Source organism: Neomonachus schauinslandi, chromosome X, assembly GCF_002201575.2.
Source record: "Neomonachus schauinslandi chromosome X, ASM220157v2, whole genome shotgun sequence".
NCBI classification, from domain to species: Eukaryota; Metazoa; Chordata; class Mammalia; order Carnivora; family Phocidae; genus Neomonachus; species Neomonachus schauinslandi.
Window position 1 is genome coordinate 46,448,134 of NC_058419.1, and position 24,855 is coordinate 46,472,988.

The 24,855-nt window shown below is 41.4% G+C and overlaps 1 protein-coding gene and 1 non-coding gene across 2 annotated transcripts in view; one reads left to right on the forward strand and one right to left on the reverse strand.

Moving 5' to 3' along the window:
* TRMT2B (tRNA methyltransferase 2 homolog B) overlaps positions 1–23,819 on the forward strand; it is a 44,330-nt gene extending 20,511 nt beyond the window's left edge. The window contains 8 exon segments of the mRNA XM_021684909.1: positions 13,046–13,060; positions 13,580–13,674; positions 14,204–14,418; positions 14,778–14,879; positions 15,678–15,797; positions 16,243–16,342; positions 23,081–23,228; positions 23,681–23,819. Coding sequence (XP_021540584.1) covers positions 13,046–13,060; positions 13,580–13,674; positions 14,204–14,418; positions 14,778–14,879; positions 15,678–15,797; positions 16,243–16,342; positions 23,081–23,207 — 774 coding nt within the window. The 3' untranslated portion in view covers positions 23,208–23,228; positions 23,681–23,819.
* LOC123323478 lies at positions 7,094–7,197 on the reverse strand. The gene has a single exon (XR_006539421.1). It is a non-coding gene; the product is annotated as a U6 spliceosomal RNA (small nuclear RNA).
* Positions 23,820–24,855: the final 1,036 nt, after the last annotated feature.

The window sequence follows — 24,855 nt, forward strand, 5'->3', positions numbered from 1 at the left end:
AGAAGCAGGCTCCCCACTGAGCAGGGAGCCCGATGCGGGATTTGATCCCAGGACCCTGGGATCATGACCTGAGCCGAAGGCAGACACTTAACCGACTGAGCGACCCAGGGGTCCCTTTAAGATTTTATTTTTAAGTAATCTCTATATCCGATGTGGGGCTCAAACTCACAACCCTGAGATCAAGGGTTGTACCTTCTATTGACTGAGCCAGCCAGGCGCCCCTGCACCTGATTTTTTTCATGTAATATTGCACTTCATTTTTTAAAAAGATTTTGTTTTTTTTATTTGAGAGAGAGCGAGCGAGAGAGTGAGGGAGAGAGAGAGCGCGGGAGAGCACGAGCGAGGGGAGGGGCAGAGGGAGAGGGAGAAGCAGACTCTCCGCTGCTGAGCAGGGAGCCCAATGCAGGGCTCGATCCCAGGACCCTGAGATCATGACCTGAGCCTAAGGCAGATGCTTAACCGACTGAGCCACCCAGGTGCCCCTGCACTTCATTTTTTTTTTATAGCTGCATAGTCCTATTCAGTGTGATGGATTTTTATAACTTTTTATTGGCATGGATAATTACCTCATTTTTCCATTGGTTTAGTTTTCTATGAACCTATTGCTAATTTTTTTCCCCAAGTACTCAAAGAGCTCTGTCAAACATTTATCTGCCTTCTCCATATGCTCAACAACTTGAGTTCCGTTTTTTCCCTGAAGACCTTTTTCTTGGAATCTTCCATCCTAGGCTCTCAGGGTCTTTTGCATGGCTATTATCCCCGGACTCCTTTTGCTACTCTCCTGTCTTCCTTTTTCCTGTCTTTCCTTTCCCATTTGGCTGGAGTATAACCTCCATTAGATTCCTGAGGAAGTGTGCCTGGAGGTAAAGTTTAAGTCTTTTCATGTCTATAAATGTCTTTTCTTTCCTGACATATGACTGAAACTTCTTCTAGATTTCTAGATTTGGGTTTGAATAATTTGCGTTTATAAATTTGAAGATATGGTTTTGTCATCTGGCCACCAGTGTTGTGTGAGTCTAAATGCTACTTTAAGTCCTGATCCTTTGTAGGTAATTTCTCTCCTCTTTTTCTCTAGAAGCTTTATCTCTTTATCTCTGAAACTTAATGACCCAGTGGGCCTTTTTTTTTTTCCATTCATTGTGGTGGGTACAAATTAGGACTTGCCAATCTGGAAGCTAATACTTTCAGATGTGGGAAAGTTTCCTGTATTATTTCTTACCTCCTTTCCCCCATTTTCTATATTTTCCTTATATCTCCTATTATTTGAATTTAGGACCTCATGGATTGAGTCTAATCTGCTGCTCATTCCTCTTCTATTTTCTATCTCTGCCCTTTTGTTTTCCTTTCTGTGAAATTTTTTTGATATAAAAGCCAATATCTTAGGGGCGCCTGGGTGGCTCAGTTGGTTAAGCGTCTGCCTTCGGCTCAGGTCATGATCCTAGGGTCCTGGGATCGAACTCCACATCGGGCTCCTTGCTCAACAGGGAGCCTGCTTCTCTCTCTCCCTCTGCTGCTCCCCCTGCTTGTGTGCTCTCTCTCTGTCAAATAAATAAAATCTTAAAAAGAAAAAGCCAACATCTTTATTGAAATTTTTTGCTATCCTACCTTTAAATTTCAGAAGATTTTTCTTGTTCTCTGATCCTTTTGTATAACATCTTGTTCTTTTTTTTAGTAATATAAGTAATGTAGTGTGTGTGTGTGTGTGTGTGTGTGTGTGTGTGCATGTGTGTATGTATTTTTTCTGTTCTTTGAATTGTCTGTTCCTTCAGGAATTTTTTTCCTGTTTTGGTCATTGTCTTTCACAGAGGAGACTTTAACCAAACAGCTGTTGATACTTGACTGATTATTCATATTTAAGAGTGAGGCCTTAAAAACCTGATTGGCAGTTCAGCTTGAGTGTGTTTGTTGATTCTTGGCTTTATGGCTGGTGATTATGTAATATGTTTGTCTCAGGTGATCTTTACCCTGGAGCTATTCAGTTTCTTGAGTGAATTATCTCCAAGTTTCCTGCCTGGCTGCTGGCCTTTTAGAATTGAAGTGTGGGAAAGGGGTGGGATTCCTACCATTTAGAATGCAGGCTTACATGGAATCTTCCTATTTCCACACCTCTGTCACTCTTAACAGTGTCTGGTATCTCCAAATTCAGTGCTTTTGTGGGTTCATTTTCTCCTGAGAAAAAGATCTCCAGTCTCTTGCTACAGGAAGATGGATGTTCTTGGTAAGATGAGGATATTTACCAGTTTTGTGTCTAGACTTTCAATTACACCCTCTTTTTAAAAAAGATTTTATTTATTTATTTGAGAGAAATTGAGAGTGCACAGAGGGAAGAGAAGAGGGAGAGGGACAAGCAGACTCCATGCTGAGCACGAAGCCCCATACAGGGCTCCATCTCAGACCCTGAAATCATGACCTGAGCCGAAATCAGGAGTCTGAGGCTCAACCGACTGAGCCACCCAGGCTCCCCCACACCCCCTTTTAAGCCTTGTGCTTTACTGGCACCTTCAGGTTTGAGCCTTCCCAGGGTTGTATGGAGCAGATAAGCCTTATATCTCATCAGGTCCCCCTTTATAGGCAATCTGGATGTAGTTTCCTTCATCTTGCTTCAGTTATCACTTCAGTCTGCTTTCCATCTTCTATGACTTTAGTTTTGCTCTTGTCTATCATTATCTTTGTTCTCCCTTTCATTTATTAATTCAACAAGTGCTATTGAGTACCTACAAGTGCCAGGCACTACTCTTCTTGGTGCTTAGGATGCAATAATGAAGGAAATATCCCTTCCCTTGTATAAACTTACATTTTAGTCAGGGAGATAGATTTTTAAAAAACATAATAAAGTAAATTATATGGTATGTTTGAAGGTGATAAGTGTCGCTATGGTATGAATGTTTGTGTCACCCCAAATATCATACGTTGAAATCCTAACACCCAAGGTGATAGTACTAGGAGGTGGGGCCTTTAGGAGGTGATTAGGTCATGAGGGCAGAGCCCTCATGATTGGGATTAGTGCCCTTATGAAAGAGACTCCAGAGAGCTAGCTTGTCCTTTCCTCCATGGGAAGTTACAATGAAAAGATGGTTGCCAGGGAGGAAACAGATTTTTGTTAATTTTTTAATTTTTTTAAATTTAAATTAATTAACATATAGTGTAATATTAGTTTCAGAGGTAGAGTTCAGTGATTCATCAGTCTTATATAATACCCAGTGCTCATTACATCGAGTGCCCTCCTTAACGTCTGTCACCCAGTTACCCCATCCCCCGACCCCCCTCCCCTCTAGCAGCCCTCAGTTTGTTTCCTATGATTAAGAGTCTCATGGTTTGTCTCCCTCTCTGGTTTCATCTTGTTTCATTTTTCCCTCCTTTTCCCTATGCTCCTCTGTTTTGTTTTTTAAATTCCATATATGAGTGAGATCGTATGGTAATTGTCTTTCTCTGATTGACTTATTTCACTTAGCATAATACCCTCTAGTTCCATCCACGTCGTTGCAAATGGCAAGATTTCATTCTTTTTGATGACTAATATTCCATTGTATATATATAACCACATCTTCTTTATCCATTCATTTGTTGATGGACATCTGGGCTCTTTCCATAGTTTGGCTATTGTGGACATTGTTGCTGTAAACATTGGGGTGCAGGTGCCCCATCTGATCACTACATTTGTATCTTTGGGGTAAATACCTAGTAGTGTAGTTGCTGGGTCATAGGGTAGCTCTATTTTCAACTTGTTTTTTAAGATTTTATTTATTTATTTGAGAGAGAGAGAGAATGAGCAGTGGGGAGGGGCAGAGGGAGAGAGAGAGAGAGAGAGAGAGAGAGAGAGAGAAGCAGACTCCCTGCTGAGCAGGGCATCCGATGTGGGGCTTGATCCCAGGACTTGGAGATCAAGACCTGAGCTGAAGGCACGTGCTTAACTGACTGCACCACCCAGGTGCCCCTATTTTCAACTTTTTGAGGAACTGCCATACTGTTTTCCAGAGTGGCTGCACCAGCTTACATTCCCACCAACAGTGTAAGAGGGTTCCCCTTTCTCCACATCCTTGTCAACATCTGTCCTTTATTGACTTGTTAATTTTAGCCATTCTGACTGGTGTGAGGTGGTATCTCATTGTGGTTTTGATTTGTATTTCTCTGATGCAGAGTGATGTTGAGCATTTTTTCATGTGTCTGTTGGCCATTTGGATGTCTTCTTTGGAAAAATGTCTGTTCATGTCTTCTGCCCATTTCTTGATTGGATTATTTGTTCTTTGGGTGTTGAGTTTGATAAGTTCTTTATAGATTTTGGATAGTAGCCCTTTATCTGATATGTCATTTGCAAATATCTTCTCCCATTCTGTCGGTTGTCTTTTGATTTTGTTGACTGTTTCCTTTGCTGTGCAAAAGCTTTTTATCTTGATGAGGTCCCAATAGTTCATTTTTTGCCCTTGCTTCCCTTGCCTTTGGTGATGCTTCTAGGAAGAAGTTGCTGTGGCTGAGGTCGAAGAGGTTGCTGCCTGTGTTCTCCTCTAGGATTTTGATGGACTCCTTTCTCACATTTAGGTCTTTCATGCATTTTGAGTCTATTTTTGTATATGGTATAAGGAAACAGTCCAGTTTCATTCTTCTGCATGTGGCTGTCCAATTTTGCCAACACCATTTGTTGAAGAGATTGTCTTTTTTCCATTGGATATTCTTTCCTGCTTTGTTGAAGATTAGTTGACCATAGAGTTGAGGGTCCATTTCTGGGTTTGCTATTCTGTTCCATTGACCTATGTGTCTGTGTTTGTGCCAGTACCATGCTGTCTTGATGATGACAGCTTTGTAATAGAGCTTGAAGTCCGGAATTGTGATGCTGCCAGCTTTGGTTTTCTTTTTCAACATTCCTCTGGCTATTCGGGGTCTTTTCTGGTTCCATACAAATTTTAGGATTATTTGTTCCATTTCTTTGAAAAAAGTTGATGGTATTTTGATAGGGATTGCACTGAATGTGTAGATTGCTCTAGGTAGCATAGACATTTAAATAGTATTTGTTCTTCTAATCCATGAGCATGGAATGTTTTTCCATTTCTTTGTGTCTTCGTCAATTTCTTTCATAATTGTTCTATAGTTTTCTGAGTACAGATCCTTTACCTCTTTGGTTAGGTTTATTCCTAGGTATCTTATGGTTTTGTGGACAGTTGTAAATGGGATCGATTCCTTGATTTCTCTTTTTTCTTTCTCATTATTAGTGTATAGAAATGCAACTGATTTCTGTGCCTTGATTTTATATCCTGCCACGTTGTTGAATTCCTGTATGAGTTCTAGCAGTTTTGGGATGGAGTCTTTTGGGTTTTCCACATAGAGTATCATGTCATCTGCCAAGAGTGAGAGTTTAACTTCTTCTTTGCTGATTCGGATGCCTTTTATTTCTTTTGTTGTCTGAGGCTAGGACTTCTAGTACTATGTTGAATAGCAGTGGTGAGAGTGGACATCCTTGCCGTGTTCCTGACCTTAGGGGAAAAGCTCTCAGGTTTTCCCCATTGAGAATGATATTTGCTGTGGGCTTTTTGTTTATGGCTTTTATGATATCGAGGTATGTTCCCTCTATCCCTACATGCTGGAGAGTTTTAATCAAGAAAGATGCTGTATTTTGTCAATGCTTTTTCTGCATCTTTTGAGAGGATCATATGGTTCTTGTCCTTTCTTTTATTAATGTGGTGTATCACCTTGATTGATTTGCGGATGTTGAATCACGCTTGCATCCCAGGAATAAATCCCACTTGGTCCTGATGAATAATCCTTTTACTGTACTGTTGGATCCTCTTTGCTGGTATCTTGGTGATAATTTTGGCATCCATGTTCATCAGGGATGTTGGTCTGCAATTCTCCTTTTTGGTGGATCTTTGGTTTTGGGATCAAGGTAATGCTGGCCCCATAGAAAGAGTTTGGAAGTTTTCCTTCCCTTTCTATTTTTTGAAACCGCTTCAGAAGAATAGGTATTAATTCTTCTTTAAATGTTTGGTAGAATTCCCCTGGGAAGCCACCGGGTCCTGGACTCTGGTTTGTTGGGAGTTTTTTGATTGCTGCTTCAATTTCCTTGCTGGTTATGTGCCTTTTCAGGTTTTCTATTTCTTCCCGTTTCAGTTTTGGTAGTTTATATGTTTCTAGGAATGCGTTCATTTCTTCCAGATTGCCTAATTTGTTGGCATATAGTTGCTCATAGTATGTTCTTAAGATTGTATTTCTTCAGTGTTGGTTGTGATCTCTCCTCTTTCATTCATGATTTTATTTATTTTGGTCCTTTCTCTTTTCTTTTTGATAAGTCTGGCCAGGGGTTTATCGATCTTATCAGTTCTTTCAAAGAACTAGCTTCCAGTTTCATTGATCTGTTCTACTGTTTTTTTTTTTTTTTTTTGGTTTTTATTTCTTTGTTTTTTGCTTTGTTTTTTTTTGTTTCTTTTTTGCTGGTTTAGGCTTTATTTGCTGTTCTTTTTCTAGCTCCTTTAGGTGTAAGGTTAGCTTGTGTATTTGAGATCTTTCTTGTTTCTTGAGAAAGGCTTATATTGCTATGCTCTTCCCTCGAAGGACCGCCTTTGCTGCATCCCAAAGGTTTTGGACAGTTGTGTTTTCATTTTCATGTTTCCATGAATTTAAAAAAAAATTCTTCTTTAATTTCCTGGTTGACCCATTCATTCTTTAGTAGGATGCTCTTTAGCCTCCATGTATTTGAATTCTTTCCAAATTTCGTCTTGTGATTGAGTTCCAGTTTCAAAGCATTGTGGTTTGAAAATATGCAGGGAATGTGAGGAAACACATTCTTGTAAGACACTGCATCTGCCAGCATCTTGATCTTGGACTTCCCAGCCTCCAGAACTGTGAGACATACATTTCTCTTATTTATAAGTCACCCAGTTTGCGGTATTTTTGTTATAGGGGCCCAGCCAGATTAAAGCAAGTGCCATAGGAAAAGTACAGCAGGATCAGAAGGATAAGAAATTCTAGGGTTGGAGGAAGCCTAGGTTGTAATTTTGTTGTTGTTGTTCTAGAACTTAAGTAAGTTTATTTAGAGAAGAGGTAGGGAGTTAAATCATGATTCTATAAGTAACAGATTTTGTCAGTGTTTATCCTTTGAGATGATAAAAATATGGAATGTTTCATGAATTTGTGTGTCCTTCTTGCACAGGGGCCATGCTAATCTCAGTATTATTTCAATTTTAGTATAGGTGCTCCCAAAGTGAGCATGGGTTATAATTTAAAAAGGGGTCAAGGTAGGCTTCCAGAAGAAGACAGTATTTGAATAAAGTAGTGGCTCTCAACTGGGGGGCAGTTTTGCCTTGCACAGGACATTTGGCAATATCTGGAGACATTTTTGGTTGTTATCACTGAGGGATGATTGGGCAGTGCTACTGGCGTCTAGTGTGAGTAGAGGCCAGAGATGCTGTCAAATGTCCCCCAGCACATGGGACAGCTCCCCACAACAAAGAATTAGCCCACAATGGCAGCAGTGCTGAGGATGAGAAACCTTGCATTTAAAACTTAGAGGCTGTGAGGGGGTCGGCTATGTAGAGGTCTGAAGGTGGAGCTTTCTAGGAAAAGAGAAAGCCCATCCTAAGATGGGAACGTGACAGGCTTTTTAGAGGAACTGAAAATAGGCCCAGAAGTGTCGGACATGGGGTAGGATGGTTAATAGGAGCAAGATTATGTAGTGCGTTGGAGGTCATTGTAGGGACTTTGGCTTTTATTCTGAACCATTGGAGGTTTTGATGGGCAGGATGTGTCATGATATGATTTGGGTTTCACAGAATCACTCTGGCTGTTGTGTTGTGTATGGATTATTGGAGGACAGGATAGAAACAAGGAGAGACCAGTTGGGAGGCTGTTGCAGTAATCCAAGTGAGAGTTGATATAGAGCAGTGACAGTACTGGTGGAGATGGATGTATGTTGAATTGCATAACAAGGACATCATTGGTGACCTTCACATGAACCATTCTGGTGGAGTGGTGGGGACCTGATTCTAGTGGGTGAATAGAAGGAGAGGAGTGGAAGGCAGTGAATATATATGGTTCTTTTGAGTTTTTCTACAAGGAGGAGCAGTGAAATATAACAGTGGCTGGTAGGGATAGTGGGGTCAGGAAGTTCCCTTTCTTTGTTAAAGGTGGGAGAGTAAGAGCTTGCTTATATGTTTATGGGAATGTTCTAGTAGTGAGGTAGGAAAATGACGGTGCAGGAGAAAGAGAAGGGAGAATTGGTGGAGTAATGAGCTTAAATCAACTTGTGTCTTTTTTATTCCTTTATTTCATTTTAGTAGGATTTCTTTTAGAGAGAGAGTACGTGCACACATACATGCAGGGGCAGGGAGGGGCCAAGGGAGAGGGAGAGAGAGAATCTTAAATAGGCTCCAGGCCCAGCGCGGAGCCCAATGCGGTGCTGATCTCACGACCCTGAGATCATGACCTGAGCCAAAATCAAAAGTCGGACGCTTAACCAACCGGGCCACCCAGGGGCCTCCATTTTAGTAGGATTTTTATAAGGAATATTCTGTTATTTTAACTAGAAGCCCCTTTCGCTCATCATAGTTAGGCCTTGCTATATAGGAATAAGAGTTTCAGTCTCCATTTTATAAATGAAGAAACCAAGGTCTCAGTTCATACAGTGGCGGAGCTGTATTTCATATCTATTTACCATTATCTTTCGGGTTAGACTCAGTTTTTCAATTTCCTATCCTTCCGGGACCCCAGTGATCTTTGAATCTTGCTTCCAGAAAACATTGCTTTCCAACCAGCCAGTAACCAACAGTTGAACCGGTATTTTTTATTAAAATCACCAACCTCAAAATTTGAAAAATATGTTCAGTGTAGTTAAGCATATCTTATATTGCATGTTTATGACAGTATAGCAAAAGTGATTAAGTGCAGCCTTAGTTGATTTTACCCTCTCAGGCAGCACTTTTTTTTGGTATAACTTCTCCTTCCATGCATCATTTGGGGGTTTGTTTGAAAATACAGTGGAACTAGAACACACGTATTACAAAAATGAAAGGAGCTAGTAAATCAGAAGTGTGTCCTGTTGTGCTAGCCACTGGTTTGTGTTTGAAAAGTTTAGCTTTAAGGATTTTTGCTATCCCAGCTACTAAATCAGGATTGCATCTGACTTGTACTCACAAGGAGGAAATGAAGCATCCAGCTAAGCCATGGTGTAGTTGGTACCTGGTTATATGAAGGAATATAGAAATGATGGGTGTATATCAGGAAGTTAAAAATAAGAGTGGAATCATAGCAACCTAGTGCTGTATTAGGAGTTGCTTCCAGGAGGAATTCATAAAAATAGAAGATTATTGTACTTCATAGTGTACATAGAATAAATTAAGACTCTACATAGAAACACCTTTCCTGTTCATTCAGTCATACTTTATTTCAATAATAATTATTGAGCACCTACTACGTGGCAGACTAAGGATATAACTCTAAGCCTTCATGGAGCTTAGTGTTTGGAAAATACAATGGATAATATTCCTCTGTGAGGTTGCAGGGCAGGGATCCTCTTTCTTATATCACTGCATTAGTTTGCTAGAGCTGCCATAATAAAATACCACAGACTGGGCAGCTTAAACAATAGAAATTTATTTCCTCAAAGTCTGGAGGCTGGAAGTCTAAGATTAGGGTGTCAGCAGGTTTGGTTTCTTCTGGGCTTCTCACCTTGCCTTGCAGATGGCCACTTTCTCACTATGTCTTTACATAGTCTTCTCTCTGTGCACACCCGCATCCCTGGTGTCTTTGTGTGTGTCCAAATTTCCCCTTCTTATAGGGATAACAGTCAGATTAGATTAGGGTCCATCCTAACTACCTCATTTTAACTTAATCACCTCTTTAAAGGCCCTATTTCCAAATACAGTCACATTCTGAGGTGCTGGAGGTTAGGACTTCAACATACAAGTTTTAGGGGGACACAATTTAGCCCATAACCCTCTACCCGTTGGACCCCCAAAATTCATATTCTCCTTACCTGCAAAGTACATTCACCCCTTCATAACAGCCCCCAGTTTTTTAAGCTCTACACCCAACATGGGGCTTGAACTCATGACCCCAAGATCAAGAGTCACATGCCAGCCAGGCGCCCCCAACAGCCCCCAATTTTTTTTTAAGTTTTTTTTTTTTAAAGATTTCACTCATTTGCCAAAGATAGAGCAGGAGTGAGAGAGAGTGAGCACGCAAGCAGGGGGAACAACAGGCAGAGGGAGAAGCAGGCTCCCTGCTGAGCAAGGAGCCCAATGAGGGACCAATCCCAGGACCCCAGGATCACAGCCAAGCTGAAGGCAGACGCCCAACCGACTGAGCCACCCAGGCATCCCCAGCCCCTAATTTTAAACCCATTTCAGCATCGACCCTAAATCCCAAGCCTTATCTGAATATCATCTAAATCAAATGTGGATGAGACTCAAGGCATAATTCATCCTAAGGCAAAAATCTTCAAGGACACCTGCGTGGCTCAGTGGGTTAAGTGTCTGCCTTCGGCTCAGGTCATGATCCCAGGGTCCTGGGATCGAGCCCCTTGTAGGGCTGCCTGCTCCGTGGGGAGCCTGCTTCTCCTTCTCCCTCTGCCCCTCCCCCCGCTCATGCTCACACTCTCTCTCTGAAATAAATAAAATCTTTAAAAACAAATCTTCAGCTGTGAACCTGTGAAACCATTACAAGTTATCTGCTTCCAAAGTACAATGGTGGGACAGACAATAGGGTGAACATTCCCATTCCAAAAGGGAGCAATTGGAAAGAGGAGAGGTATCATAGGTTCCAAGCAAGTTTGAAACCTAGCAGGGCAAATTCCATTAGATTTTAAGGCTCAAGAATTACCCTCTTTGGCTTGATGCTCTGTCCTTTGGCCCATTGGTGTGGCAGGTTCATGCTTCAGGCCCTGGACATTGGCAGTCTGGCCCACTGAAACTGAGGATACAACCTTGCCCCCCTGGGGCCTGTCCCCTCTGGGCCAATAGTGGTAGTGGCCGTCCTGCTGATCTCTGAATTGCCTTGGGGTCATTCTTCTCTTTTCTTGAAGGATAACACCTGTTGGCAGTCAGATAGGTCTATTGTCCTGTCCTGTGGAATCCCAGAAGTCTGATAGCCTTCCTTCATTATATCTTGTCTCTGTCCCCTTTAGTCAAAGCTGGCGGTGTTTCTGTTGATAAAACTTCATCTCTATTCCTGGCTTCTGCTGAGATGGCTGATTGGATCCATGAGTCACACCTGTAATCACTTTATCAAAGGATTGTCCAGCCAGACCTCGGTTTTGCCTCCTGAACATGCTTTCATATTATATGGATAGTCTGAGATTTTTCCAAACCTTCAAGTTCCGGTTCCTTTTTGCTTAACAATTCGTTCTTCAGTGTATCTTTCTCCTCTCCATACATTTTACTATAAGCAGCAAGCAGAAACCAGGCCACACCTTCAACACTGCTTAGAAATCTCCTTAGCTAAATATCCAGGTTCAGCACTTAGAATTTTTACCTTCCACCCAACACTAGGACACCATTCGTCCAAGTTCTTTTTTGCTTTATAACAATCAACTTTTGTCTAGTTCCCAACAGCATGCTCCTCATTTCTTTCTGAGATCTCACCAGAATCACCTCTAATATCCATAATCCTGCCCATAGTCTCTTTAAGGCAATCTAGGCTTTTTCTAGCCTGCGCCTCAAAACTAGAGATAAAAGAGAAGACTTAATAAAGGTAGAAGGTTCAATTTAAAAGGAAAATACAACAATTTAAAATTACGTACACCTAATAACTGACAGAACTACAGGAAAATACACAATGCTAACTTTAATGGGAGATGCAGTAAATAATGGTGAGCACAGATAATGATAAAATACATTAGTAAGTTTAATCTACATATGTAAAAAAAACCCCATTTATTTATTTATTTATTTATTTTAATTCCAGTGTAGTTAACATACAGAGTTATATTAGGCCAGGTATACAATATAGTGATTCAACAATTCTATACATCACACGGTGCTCATCATGACAAGTGCACTCCTTAATCCCCATCACCTACTTCACCCATCTCCCCACCCACCTCCCCTCTGGTAACCATCAGATTGTTCTCTGTAGTTAAGAGTCTGTTTCTTGGTTTGTATCTCTCTTTTTTTCCCTTGTTCATTTGCTTTGTTTCTTAAATGCCACATATGAGTGAAATCATATGGTATTTGTCTTTCTCTGACTGACTTATTTCGCTTAGCATTTATACTTCCTAGCTCCATCCATGTTGTTGCAAATGGCAAGATTTCATTCTTTTTTATGGATGAATAGTATCCCACTGTATATATATACCACCTCTTCTTTTATCCATTCATCTGTTGATGGACACTTGGACTGCTTCCATAATTTGGCTATTGTAAATAATGCTGCTATAAACATCAGGGTGCATGTATCCCTTTGAATTAGTGTTCTTGAATTTAAAGAAATGGGCAGAAGACATGAACAGACTGTCTCCAAAGAAGACATACAGATGGCTAGCAGACACATGAAAAAATGCTCAACATCACTCATCATCAGGGAAGTGCAAGTGAAAACCACAATGCGATATCACCTCACACCTGTCGGAATGGCTAAAATCAAAAATACAAGAAACAACAAGTGTTGGCGAGGATGTGGAGAAAAGGGAACCCTTCTGCACTGTTGGTAAGAATACACTGGTATGGCCAGTGTGGAAAACAGTATGGAGGGTCCTCAAAAAGTTAAAAATAGAACTACCCTATGATCCAGTAATCGAACTACTGGGTATTTATCCCCAAAATACAATTCTTGGCCTTTTAACTCTAGAGCTCCAGCATAGTTTATTGTGATCTGTCCTGTGTCAAGCTAATGTTTAGGCTCTCTGCAGTGATGTAAGAATTTTATTTTATTTTATTTTTTTTTAAAGATTTTTTTATTTATTTTTTAGAAAGCGAGCAAGAGAGAAATAGCATGAGAGGGGAGAGGGTCAGAGGGAGAAGCAGGCTCCCCGCTGAGCCGGGAGCCCGATGTGGGACTCGATCCCAGGACCCTGGGATCATGACCTGAGCCGAAGGCAGACGCTTAACCATCTGAGCCACCCAGGCGCCCCTGCAGTGATGTAAGAATTTTAAAATGTTCTGAATTCAAAGAAAGAATTTAGTTACCCTGATCATTCCCTCCCATGCCCTCTTTCTTTTCTTTGAGGACTCACATCTTTGAGGTGGTATTTAAGTGGGTGGTTGGGATATTTGAAGTGGAGAGGCATAAAGGGAGTTGAGAAGTTATTGCTTTTCATAATGAGGCAAAAACTTAGTTTAGTTCCTTGTTTACAATAGGAATAACTCTCACACTTTCTTTAGAAGACTATTAAGGAGGCTCAAATTGGAGAAAGCACCATGTCTACTGTATAGGATTTGTCAAAAGCTGATAAGCAAAGCAATGCTTCTGCTGAGATGTGTAAATAGTGTATTTTTTGTCATGTAGAACATTGCTTTATGTTAAGTGTTATTTATAATAGGATTTGAGAAAGGTGCCTTCTTGTCTGACTACTGCAAGGCTGATTATTATAGTAGAGCTTGGAGAGAAAATTTGTCAGAGATGAGTCTGTGCTTGACTCCTGATTTTGTGATCTGGGCAGGAGGACTTCAATGTTCAGAAGGAGGCTGTCAAGAGGTTTTTTACCACTGGGCCAGGAGCAGTCTGTGACTTGTCATCACTTTACTTCCAGGAAAGGTAAACCTGGGGTAGCCAAGACAGCAAGCAGGGTGGCTTGCCATATTCTGAGCTGTGGCTTTGCTGAGGCAGGGTTGCTGACTGTGGGGGAACTGGGCTAAGTGATACCGGCCCCTGTACACCAGCCAGGTCCCGGAACCCAGGCCAAATTTAGATGAGAGGGTGTCTGCATATACCTCCATCCCCCGAGAGGGAATTCTTCCAGACCTTTCAGGGCCATGCCGTGGGGGCCGTGTCTCCTGGCTGAGATGCTGCCCACTCCCCCCTACCCCCTGCAAACCAGTAGAGATGGAATGGTCTGCTATTCCAAACTGCTTTTTTAAAAATTCTTTTCCAGGGGCACCTGGGTGGCTCAGTTGGTTAAGAGTCTGCCTTCGGTTCAGGTCATGCTCCCAGGGTCCTGGGATTGAGCCCCGCGTTGGGCTCTCTGCTCAGCGGGGAGTCTGCTTCTCCCCCTCCCTCTGCCCCCTGCTTGTGCTCTGTCTCTCAAATGAATACATAAAACCTTTTTAAAAAAATTATTTTCCAGCACTATGACACGTTGCAGCCATCAGCAGTCCCCCTATCAGCTCCTATTTGGGGAACCCCACCTCTTTGAAGATCTCCTGGGCTCGAAGATCCGCATCTCTCCAGATGCCTTTTTCCAGATCAACACTGCTGGTGCAGAGGTGCTATATCGGACAGTGCAGGAGCTGAGTGGAGTGAACTCTAACACCATCCTCCTTGATATCTGCTGTGGAACTGGCAAGTGGCAGCCCAGGGCAGAATCTACATGCTACTTAGCTTCCATCTACCCAGCACCCAGGGCTCAAGTGGGGAGGCGATGGTGGGTGGTGCAGGCATACCATCATTGGTTTAAAATCTTAAAATAGGGACGCCTGGGTGGCTTAGTCGGTTAAGCCTCTGCCGTCAGCTCAGGTCATGATCCCAGGGTCCTGGGATCGAGCCCCACATCGGGCTCTCTGCTCAGTGGAGAGCCTGCTTCTCCCTCTCCCTCTGCTGCTCCCCCTGCTTGTGCTCTCTCTCTCACAAATAAATAAATAAAATAAAATAAATAAAATAAAATCCTAAAATATCCTCCTCTTATCCTCTTCCTTCCTCAGGTGTGATTGGTGTCTCTCTGGCTCAGTATGCCTCGCAGGTCCTTGGGATTGAGTTGGTGGAACAGGCAGTAGAAGACGCCAGGCGGACTGCAGCCTTCAATGGTACACTGCTTGCATTCTGGAGAGAAATGAAGAGCTCCAGTTGCTTCTGTGCTCTGTAAAGCATTGTGTGGGAAAGGGCATTGACTATACCCATGACTGTGCAGAGGGAGGGAGGGTGTCCTGGAGTGACTGGAGTTGGGTCCTGATGGTTTTCTAAAAGAGGTCCCAATAGCTAATCTCCCCCCCCTTTTTTTTTCTATCCAGAAGAAGAGCCTGAGGCAGTGAACAGGCCTAGATGACAGGAAGAGAATTTGGCAAAACTTTGGATAATAAAGAAGAGGAGCCTTCTTGACATTAGACTCATGAGGCATTATAACATAATACAGTAGATTTCAAACAATTGTTAGCCACAAAACCTTTTCTTTGAACAAAATCATATGCCAGACTATGATATAGAAAGCAGATCTCCTTGTTCTCTCTACCCTACCTCCAGACAACTCTTGAGGCTCTGAAAATCTCTAATGTAGCAGAAAGAGCACTTGAGTAAAAGTCAAGGTTTTCTTCTTAGTATACAGGTACTTATGTGCTATGTGTCACTAAGTTTTAAAATAACATGTTCTAGTATCTCAAGCTGAAAGGCCTACTGAGATATTGCAAAGGAAAATGTGTTGGCAACAATGAGGCAGGTCCAAAAGCGTTTTTTTCCTTGTTATTCGGTGGTATGCCAGACCCAAAGGGAAGATGGCAGAGCCCTGGCTCCTGTACATTTCTGTAAAGCTGTAACTCTCCCTCCCTTGCCCCTTTCCTCACTGCTGGGCTTGAGTTTTGACTTCTGTCCTGGGGACCTCTCTTCTGCAGGCATCACCAACTGTGAATTCCACGCTGGTCGAGCAGAGAAGATTTTACCACAGCTACTAAAGTCAAAGGAAGATGGGCACTTCATTGTTGCTGTGGTGAACCCAGCCCGGGCGGGACTGCGTAAGAATGGATAGCTCTCCTGTTAACAGAACTAGTTGGGTGTTCTCATGATGTCCACCATCTTTAGTACCTTAATCCCATATGGTGCTAAGGGGGCTCCCAGTGGGCTGGCTCTGACCCTACTTCTCTATTCCTAACCAAACCTAGGTGCTAGCCAGTTGGTAGTTTCTGATAACCCAGACCATGATAACTTAATTATATTAATAGCGGGGCACCTGGGTGGCTGGCTCAGTTGGTTAAGCGTCTGCCTTTGGCTCAGGTCATGATCCTAGGGTCCTGGGATCGAGCCCCACGTGGGGCTCCCTGTTCAGTGGGGAGGTTGCTTCTCCCTCTGCCCCTCCCCCCACTTGTGCGCTCTCTCTGTCTCTCTCTCGCTGTCTCTGTCTGAAATAAAATCTTTAAAACAAAAGTAATTATATTAATAGCAATGTGTTTCTTCCTTCAGACTATCAGGTGGTTCAAGCCATTCGAAACTGTAGGGCTATCCGCACACTGATTTTTGTTTCCTGCAAGCCCCATGGTGAAACCACAAGGAACATCATTGAGTGAGTCTTGAGACTTCTTTTTTTATTTTATTTTTTTAAAGATTTTATTTATTAAGAGAGAGAGCACGAGAAGTGGGGACAGATGGAGAGAGAGGAGAGGGAGAAGCAGACTCCCTGCTGAACAGGGAGCCTGATGTGGGGCTTGATTCCAGGACCCCAGGATCATGACCTGAGCTGAAGGCAGCCACTTAACCAACTGAGCCACCCAGGCACCCCAATTGACTTCTTTTTTGAATTATTTTTTCCTGATTATCAAAGTAATCTGTACTTACTGTACAGATTTAGAAAACAGAGTAATATAAAGAGACAGAAAAAAGTCATTATACTACTATCAGCAGTTAGTTATAGGGCCAGGTCTCGGGTAAGGCAAGTAAAGCAACTCACTTTGGGTGCAAAATTTAGTAAGAGGGTCCATAAAATCTCAGTAATTAAGATACATTTATAATGCATCATTTTCTAAAGATTTTATTTATTTATTTGAGAGAGAGAGAATGAGAGAGAGCACATGAGAGGGGGGAGGGTCAGAGGGAGAAGCAGACTCCCCTCCGAGCAGGGAGCCGGATGCGGGACTCGATCCAGGGACTCCAGGATCATGACCTGAGCCGAAGGCAGTCGCTCAACCAACTGAGCCACCCAGGCACCCTTAATGCATCATTTTCAAAAATCAAAATTAGTCCCAAGAAAGCCATGGTGAAAAACACATTAAGATCTTTTTTTTAAAAGATTTTATTTATTTATTTGTGTGTGAGAGAGAGAGCCAGAGCGCACACAAGCGGAAGTGGCAGGCAGAGGGAGAAGCAGGCTCCCCGCTGAGCAAGGAGCCTGATGCAGGACTCGATCCCAGGACCCTGGGATCATGACCTGAGCCGAAGACAGCCGTGCAACCAACTGAGCCACCCAACCAACTGAGCCACCCAGGCGTCCCACATTAAGATCTTTTTTAAAAAAAGCAAGATCCACTCCTGTGCTTGCTAAACCCTGTCTCACTCACCTTACTCTGATCCTGGTCCTGGTTCCAATAAAGCTTTATTTAAAAACAGGGAACCAGTCTGCAGGTTATTTCCAATTTGATTTTCTAAAATACTGCATTAAAATATTATTTGTTTAATTACTGAGTTTTTTGGCACCCTCTTAAATTTTGCACCCAAGGTGAATTCCTCTTTCTTCACTCCAGGTCTGGCCTGGTCACTTCTTTTTGAATTTTGAAAAGTTTTCTTCCTTCTCTCTGTCTCTCTCTTCCTCCTCCTTTCCCTCTTTCCCTCCTTCCCTCCCTCCCTCTCCCTTTTACATAAGCAATACAATTTGCAATGTTTGAATAACATAGGTGGGTATGAAGTACAGGTGATATACCTGGATGAATAAGTGAGAATTAAAAGTAAATGAATTGAGCTCTCAAGTCAGTGATCTAGAAAAGAATAATAAACCTTAAAGGAGACTGAAGGGAAAAATTAATAATGTTAGACAAAATCCAGAAATGAATGAATGAACTACCCAACAAAAAAAACCCTATAGACTTGACAAATAAGCAAGAAGATGTTATTAGAAGAAGAAAATCAAATAGATAAATAAATCTAATCAAGAATATAAAGGAATAAAACATAAAAATATAAAAAGTCTTAAATGAGAAAAAGCATAACTACAGCTATGAGGAAGTTTTTATTTATTTTATTTTATTTTTTTTAAAGACTTTATTTATTTATTTGACAGAGACACAGCGAGATAGGGAACACAAGCAGGGGGAGTGGGAGAGGGAGAAGCAGGTTTCCCACTGAGCAGGGAACCCGATGTGGGGCTCGATCCCAGGACCCTGAGATCATGACCTGAGCCGAAGGCAGACACTTAACGACTGAGCCACTCAGGCACCCCATGAGGAAGTTTTTAAAAATTACAAGAAAGTATTTTGTACAACTTGCTCACAATACATTTAAAAACCTAGATGGGCAATTTTCTGGGAAAATGAAAATGGGTAATATTAATTGCAGAGGATCTAGGTAAGCCTATACAGACCAGTAACCATGGAAAAGAATGGAGAAAGTTGTCAAAGAGCTTCTTTTTTAAAAAAAAAAAAAAGATTTTATTTATTTATTTGACAGAGAGGGACACAGTGAGAGAGGAAACACAAGCAGGGGGAGTGGGAGAGGGAGAAGCAGACTTCCCGCTGAGCAGGGAGCCCGATGCAGGGCTCGATCCCAGGACTCTGGGATCCTGACCTCAGCCGAAGGCAGACACCTTTGCCCCGTCAAAGAGCTTCTACCCAAAATAAAAGCATGAGGCCCATGTGTTTTCACAGTCTTATTTCCTTGTCTATTCTTGCACATTTACCTCTTACAGTTGTCCTTTATTTTAATTTTTGTTTTACCGTTTAAAAATGTTTTTGAGTATATGATAAAGGTGGCACCTCACAGCAATGGGAAAAAGATGGACCGTTCAATAAATGGTGATGGACAACTGGGTAGCCAGGGTGAAAAAAAAGTTGGATCTGTATCTCACACTGTATATACCAGGATAAATTACAAAGGAGTCAGAGATTGAAATGTAAAAAGGGGAAACCATAAATGTACCCTAGGAAATCATAGAATTTCTTTATAATCCTGGAGTACAGAAGCCCTTTCTAACTATGAAAATTCAAAAGCCATATAGTAAAAGGTAGTTAAGTTTGCCGACATAAAAAATAACTTCTCCCTTTGTTACACCATACACAGAAATGAATTCAAAATGGATCATAGAACTAAATGTAAGAGTTGAAACAGGAATAAATCTTTGTGACCTTGGGTTAGGCAAAGCTTTCTTAGATATGACATCAAAAACCCAACCAACAACAATAACAACAAAAAATATATGTATCAAATATGTGTGTATGTATAATTGGACATCATCAAAGTTAAAAAAACTTTTGTGCTGCAAATGATACTATCAAGAAATGAAAAGACAAGGGCACCTGGGTGGCTCAGTTGGTTAAGCGACTGCCTTCAGCTCAGGTCATGATCCTGGAGTCCCTGGATCGAGTCCCGCATCGGGCTCCCTGCTCGGCAGGGAGTCTGCTTCTCCCTCTGACCCTCCTGACCCTCCCCCCTCTCATGTGCTCTCTCTCTCAGTCTCTCTCTCTCAAATAAATAAATAAAATCTTTAAAAAAAAAAAAAAGAAATGAAAAGACAACTAATAGAATGGGAGAAAATATTTGCAAATCATTTATCTAATAAGGGACAGGTATCCAGAAGCCAGGCACAAAGGGCCACATCTTGTATGATTCCATTTATAGGAAATGTCCGGACTAGGTAGATCTCAAAAGACAGAATAGATTTATGGTTGCCTAGGGCTGAGCATTGGAGGGTTGCAGAGAAGTGGGGAGTGAGGGCTAAGGAGGGTGTGATACCTTCTTGTGTTAATGAAAATATTCCAAAATTGATTGTTTTGATAGATGGACAATTCTGAGTATACTAAAAACCACTGAACAGTATAAATGAGTGAGCTATATGGTATGTGAATTATCTCTCAATAAAACCATTAAAAAAATCAATAACTTGCATGATAAAAAGCACCAAAATCAAAGATAGGAGACAATATACAAACTGGAAAAATATTTGTAGTTTATATCATAAAAGAGTTTTTTCCTTAATTTATAACAAACTCCTAGAGATTAATTTAAAAAAATGACATATCTGATGAAAGGTTAGTATCTGAAATGTATAAACAACTTATCTGGGATGCCTGGGTAGCTCAGTCAGTTGGGCGTCTGTCTTTGGCTCAGGTCACGATCCCAGGGTCCTGGGTTCGAGCCCCGCATTGGGCTCCCTGCTCATTGGGGAGCCTGCTTCTCCCTCTCCCTCTGCCTGTTGCCTCCCCTGCTTGTGCTCGCTCGCTCTCTCTCTGACAAATGGATAAATACAATATTTAAAGAAAAAACTTATCAAACTCCCCAAAAAACAAAAATCCAGTTAAGAAATGGGCAGAAGACATGAATAGACATTTTTTCAAAGACATGCAGATGGCCAACAGACACATGAAAAGATGCTTAACATCACTCATCAGCACGGAAACGCAAATCAAAACTGCAATGAGATATTACCTCACTCCTGTCAGAATGGCTAAAATTAACAACATAGGAAACAACAGATGTTGATGAGGATGCAGAGAAAGGGGAACCCTCTTACACTGTTGGTGGGAATGCAAGCTGGTGCAGCCACTCTGGAAAACATATGGAGGGTTCCTCAAAAACTGAAAAATAAAACTATCCTGTGATCCAGCAATTGCACTACTACAAAAGTAGTGATTTGAAGGGACAAATGCACCCTGATGTTTGTAGTAGCAATATCAACAATAGCCAAACTATGGAAAGAGCCCAAATGTCCATTGACCGATGAATGGATAAAGAAGTTCTGGTGTGTATATATATACGTGTATATATGTGTGTGTGTATATATGTGTGTATATATATATATATGCCCTCACACACCCGGGAATATTACTCAGCCATCAAAAAGAATGAAATCTTGCCATTTGCAATGACATGGATGGAGCTAGAGTGTAGTATGCTAAGCGAAATTAGTCAGTTAGAAAAAGACAAATACCATATGATTGCACTCATATGTGGAATTTAAGAAATGAAACAGATGAGCATGGAGGGAACAAAGAGGCAAACCATAAAAGATACTCTTAACTATGGAGAACAAACTGAGGGTTGCTGGAGGGGAGGTGGGCAGGGAGATGGGTTAAATGGGTGCTGGGTATTAAAGAGGGCACTTATGATGAGCACTGAGTGTTGAATGTAAGTGATGCATTACTAAATTTTACTCCTGAAATTAATATTACACTATATGTTAACTAACTGGAATTTAAATAAAAGCTTGAAATAAAAAGAAAAAGCACAAAAGAAAAATGAACAGGAGAAAGAAAATATAAATGTGTTTATGAACCGTGAAAGGATGCTCAGTCTCTTCCATTATAAGTATGTGGTATGTCTCTTCAATTACTCTAGTCTTATATGATTCTCTAAAGCCATATATATATATGTGTGTGTGTGTATGTAATTTTTCTAATATAGGTCTTTCTTCTTAAGGTTAATATAAGATATTGTAAAGTTTTTATTGCTATTATGAATGGGATCTTTTTCATTACTTTTTCTAAGTGGTTATTGCTAACCTTGTGTCCAGCTTCCTCATTCTTTTATTAGTTTTATTTGTTTTCTAGTTGATTCTCTTGCTTGGTAGCTGGCCATTTTCTTGGTAGCTGGCCATGTGACCACCATATCAAAACCGGTTTTGTCTCTGTCCTTCCAATACTTTCTTATTACACTGGATAAGAAAATGTTCCCTTATAGGGGTGCCTAAGTGGCTCAGTCAGTTAAGCGTCTGCCTTCGGCTCAGGTCATGATCTCAGGGTCCTGGGATCGAGCCCAGGCTCGATCGGGCTCCCTGCTCAGCGGGAAGCCTGCTTCTCCCTCTTACTTTCCCTCTGTATATGCTCTCTCTCTCTCTTCCCCTCTCTCTCTCAAATAAATAAATAAAATCTTTAAAAAAATTTTTTAAAAAAATGTTCCATGGTAGAAGCAATAGTGAATATCTTGCCTTGTTCTGATTTCAGTGGGACAGTGCTATTTAAACTGTTGAGAGTCAGCCAGGGAAACAAGAACTCTTCTGCTTTGTTGGTTTGAGAGTAAATTGGTACAACCTTTTTTAGAACAGTTTAGTGGTACATGTCTTAGGGCCTTACAAACATATAAGCCCTTCACCTCAGCCATTATACTAAACAACTAAAAATGTGTGCAAAGATAGAACTATTAAGGATATTCATAGAGGGACTTTTTGAAATAGTAAAGTGTTAGAAACAGCTTAAATTTCCAATAGCAAGGGATTAGATAAATAAACTATGGTACACACGTTTAATGAAATACCATATAGCCAATAAATGTGAGGTAGACTGACATGTAGTGGACAGATGGATATGACCTCTGATGAACTGAAGAAACTAGTTGTAAAGCAGTATGTACAATATGTAGTGTGACTCCATTTTAAGAAGCCAATTTAAATATACATATTTAGAAAGATATATCCTGAGAAGTTAGCAGTGGTTCTCCTTGGTGAGTTTATAGGTGAATTTTTGTGCTTATTTTTGCTGGACTGCCTTTGAAATAAGCGAAATGAGTAATCTTTGAAAAATTTCAATAGAATAAGCCAGTAATATTTGTTAATTAATTACCTTTCATGTACAAATCATACAGAAACATATATGACTTAGGCTGCTTGCTCTATTCACTATTGAACTCTGTATCACAAACTGGGGACACAGTGATGAATAATAAACAGTTTTTGCCTTGTTTCCACCCTTGAAAAAATTATACTCCACTGAGGAAGATGGTTAAAAAAACCCAAGTAGTTACATTAAATATGGTAAATGGTGTTATAGAGAGAAACATAGGGGACCGTTGGAACACAGGGAAGGGCTTAATTTTTTTTAAAGATTTTGTTCATTTATTTGACAGAGACAGAGAGAGAGAAAGAGGGAGAGAGCACACAAGCAGGGGGAGCAGCAGAGGGAGAGAGAGAAGCAGGCTGTCCGCTGAGCAGGGAGCCCGATGCGGGACTCGATCCCAGGACCCTGAGATCATGACCCGAGCCGAAGGCAGACGCCTAAGCAACTGAGCCACCCAGGTGCCCTGGAAGGGCTTAATTTTTAAGAAGTGGTGTTCCTATAGGTTCTCCTTGGTATCTAGGAACTAATATTATGATCTGTTTCTCCAGGCTGTGCTGTCCTCCAGACTCTGCTAAGAAGCTTGTTGGTGAGCCTTTTGTCCTGAGAAAAGCTGTGCCTGTGGATCTCTTCCCCCACACACTACACTGTGAGCTGGTGCTCCTCTTCACTCAATAAGCCACCTCCTATGGGATGCAGGTTGTTTATTTTTTTTTATTATTTTTTAATTTTTTTAAAGATTTATTTATTTATTAGAGAGAGCGAGAATGAGAGAGAGAGAGAGTACATGAGAGGGGGGAGGGTTAGAGGGAGAAGCAGGCTCCTCGCCGAGCAGGGAGCCTGATGCGGGACTCGATCCAGGCACTCCAGGATCATGACCTGAGCCGAAGGCAGTCGCTCAACCAACTGAGCCACCCAGGCGCCCTATTTTTTATTTTTTAAAGATTTTATTTACTTGAGGGAGAGCGAGTGAGCACAAGTGGGGTCAGCAGCAGAGGGAGAGGGAGAAGCAGACTCCCCGCTGAGCAGGGAGCCCAATGCAGGGCTCGATCCCAGGACCCTGAGATCATGACCTGAGCCAAAGGCAGATGCTTAACCGACTGAGCCACCCAGGCGCCCCTGCAGGTTGTTTATTAAGGCTGGAATTTTAGTACCTTCCAGGTCTGGCATCTTGCTACATTGCAGATCCTGAGAGCATTATTGGAGAAACCAACCTTTGGATCTCAAGCAGGAAGAATATACAGGTGCCCCTTGAACAACACGGGTTAGGGCTGCTGACCCCCCTACACAGTCGAAAATCTGCCTGTAACTTTTGACTCCTCAAAAACTTAACTGCTATTAGCCTGCTGTTGACTGGAAGCCTTGCTGATAATAGAACCAGTGAATTAACACAGATTTTGTATGTCACATGTATTATATACTGTATTCTTACAAGAAAGGAAGCTAGAGAGAATAAAATGTTATTGAGAAAATACATTTGCTGTATGGTATTTATTGAAAAAAAATCCGTGTAAGTCCGTCTGCACAGTTCAAACCTGTGTTGTTCAAGGGTCAACTATAGCAGGCCTTCTATCTGATACAGATTTATAACCTTAGTTTTCAGGTTCCCTTGCTCTCACAGATGTTGGCTTGGTTGTGGCTACTCCTCGGCCCTAGATCTAGACTGTTCTTTCCTATTGCTGTCAGCCTGTCATGGCTCCCTTGGTCCTAGTTCAGTCTAATCTCCTCTGTCTGACTCTGTGGTGTGGAGACAATATAACTAAGTTTTTCTCTGCAGCTGGTAATAATAACACATTGACTTGCGTCTCTGTATTTGCTGAGAGATTTTGGTAGATATGTCTGCATTCCTTAAGTGGCCAAGGATTAGAACTAGAAACAAATCTAGCTTTTTTAATAAAAAGCAGCGTAAACTATAATGTGATTGCAGGGTGACTGCGTGATCTCAGAGCTTCATCCCTTTGGGTTTTCTAGGCTTTGAAGTTCTAGAATACCCTTTAAAAATGGTAGGAACAATAGCACCAATCAGCTCTCACCTATGGAAGGAGAATTGGTTATAGTAGAGACACTGTGGGAAAGAAGATCTTCAAAGAAGAGACTGAATACCTGTAACTGTGCTATGTAGTATGGACGCAGAAAGCTCCACAATCCCCTAATGATCCAGTATATAATAAACTGGATATGGAAACTGACATCCTCTAGTCCATGATTTCTTCAACTCTGGAGTTGTCCTTGGTTACTTGTCCAACAATTTAGATTGTGTTTTAAATCTTTTAACAGCCTAAAGACATGTACAAAAATCTGATTTATAAAATGATATTGGATCAAC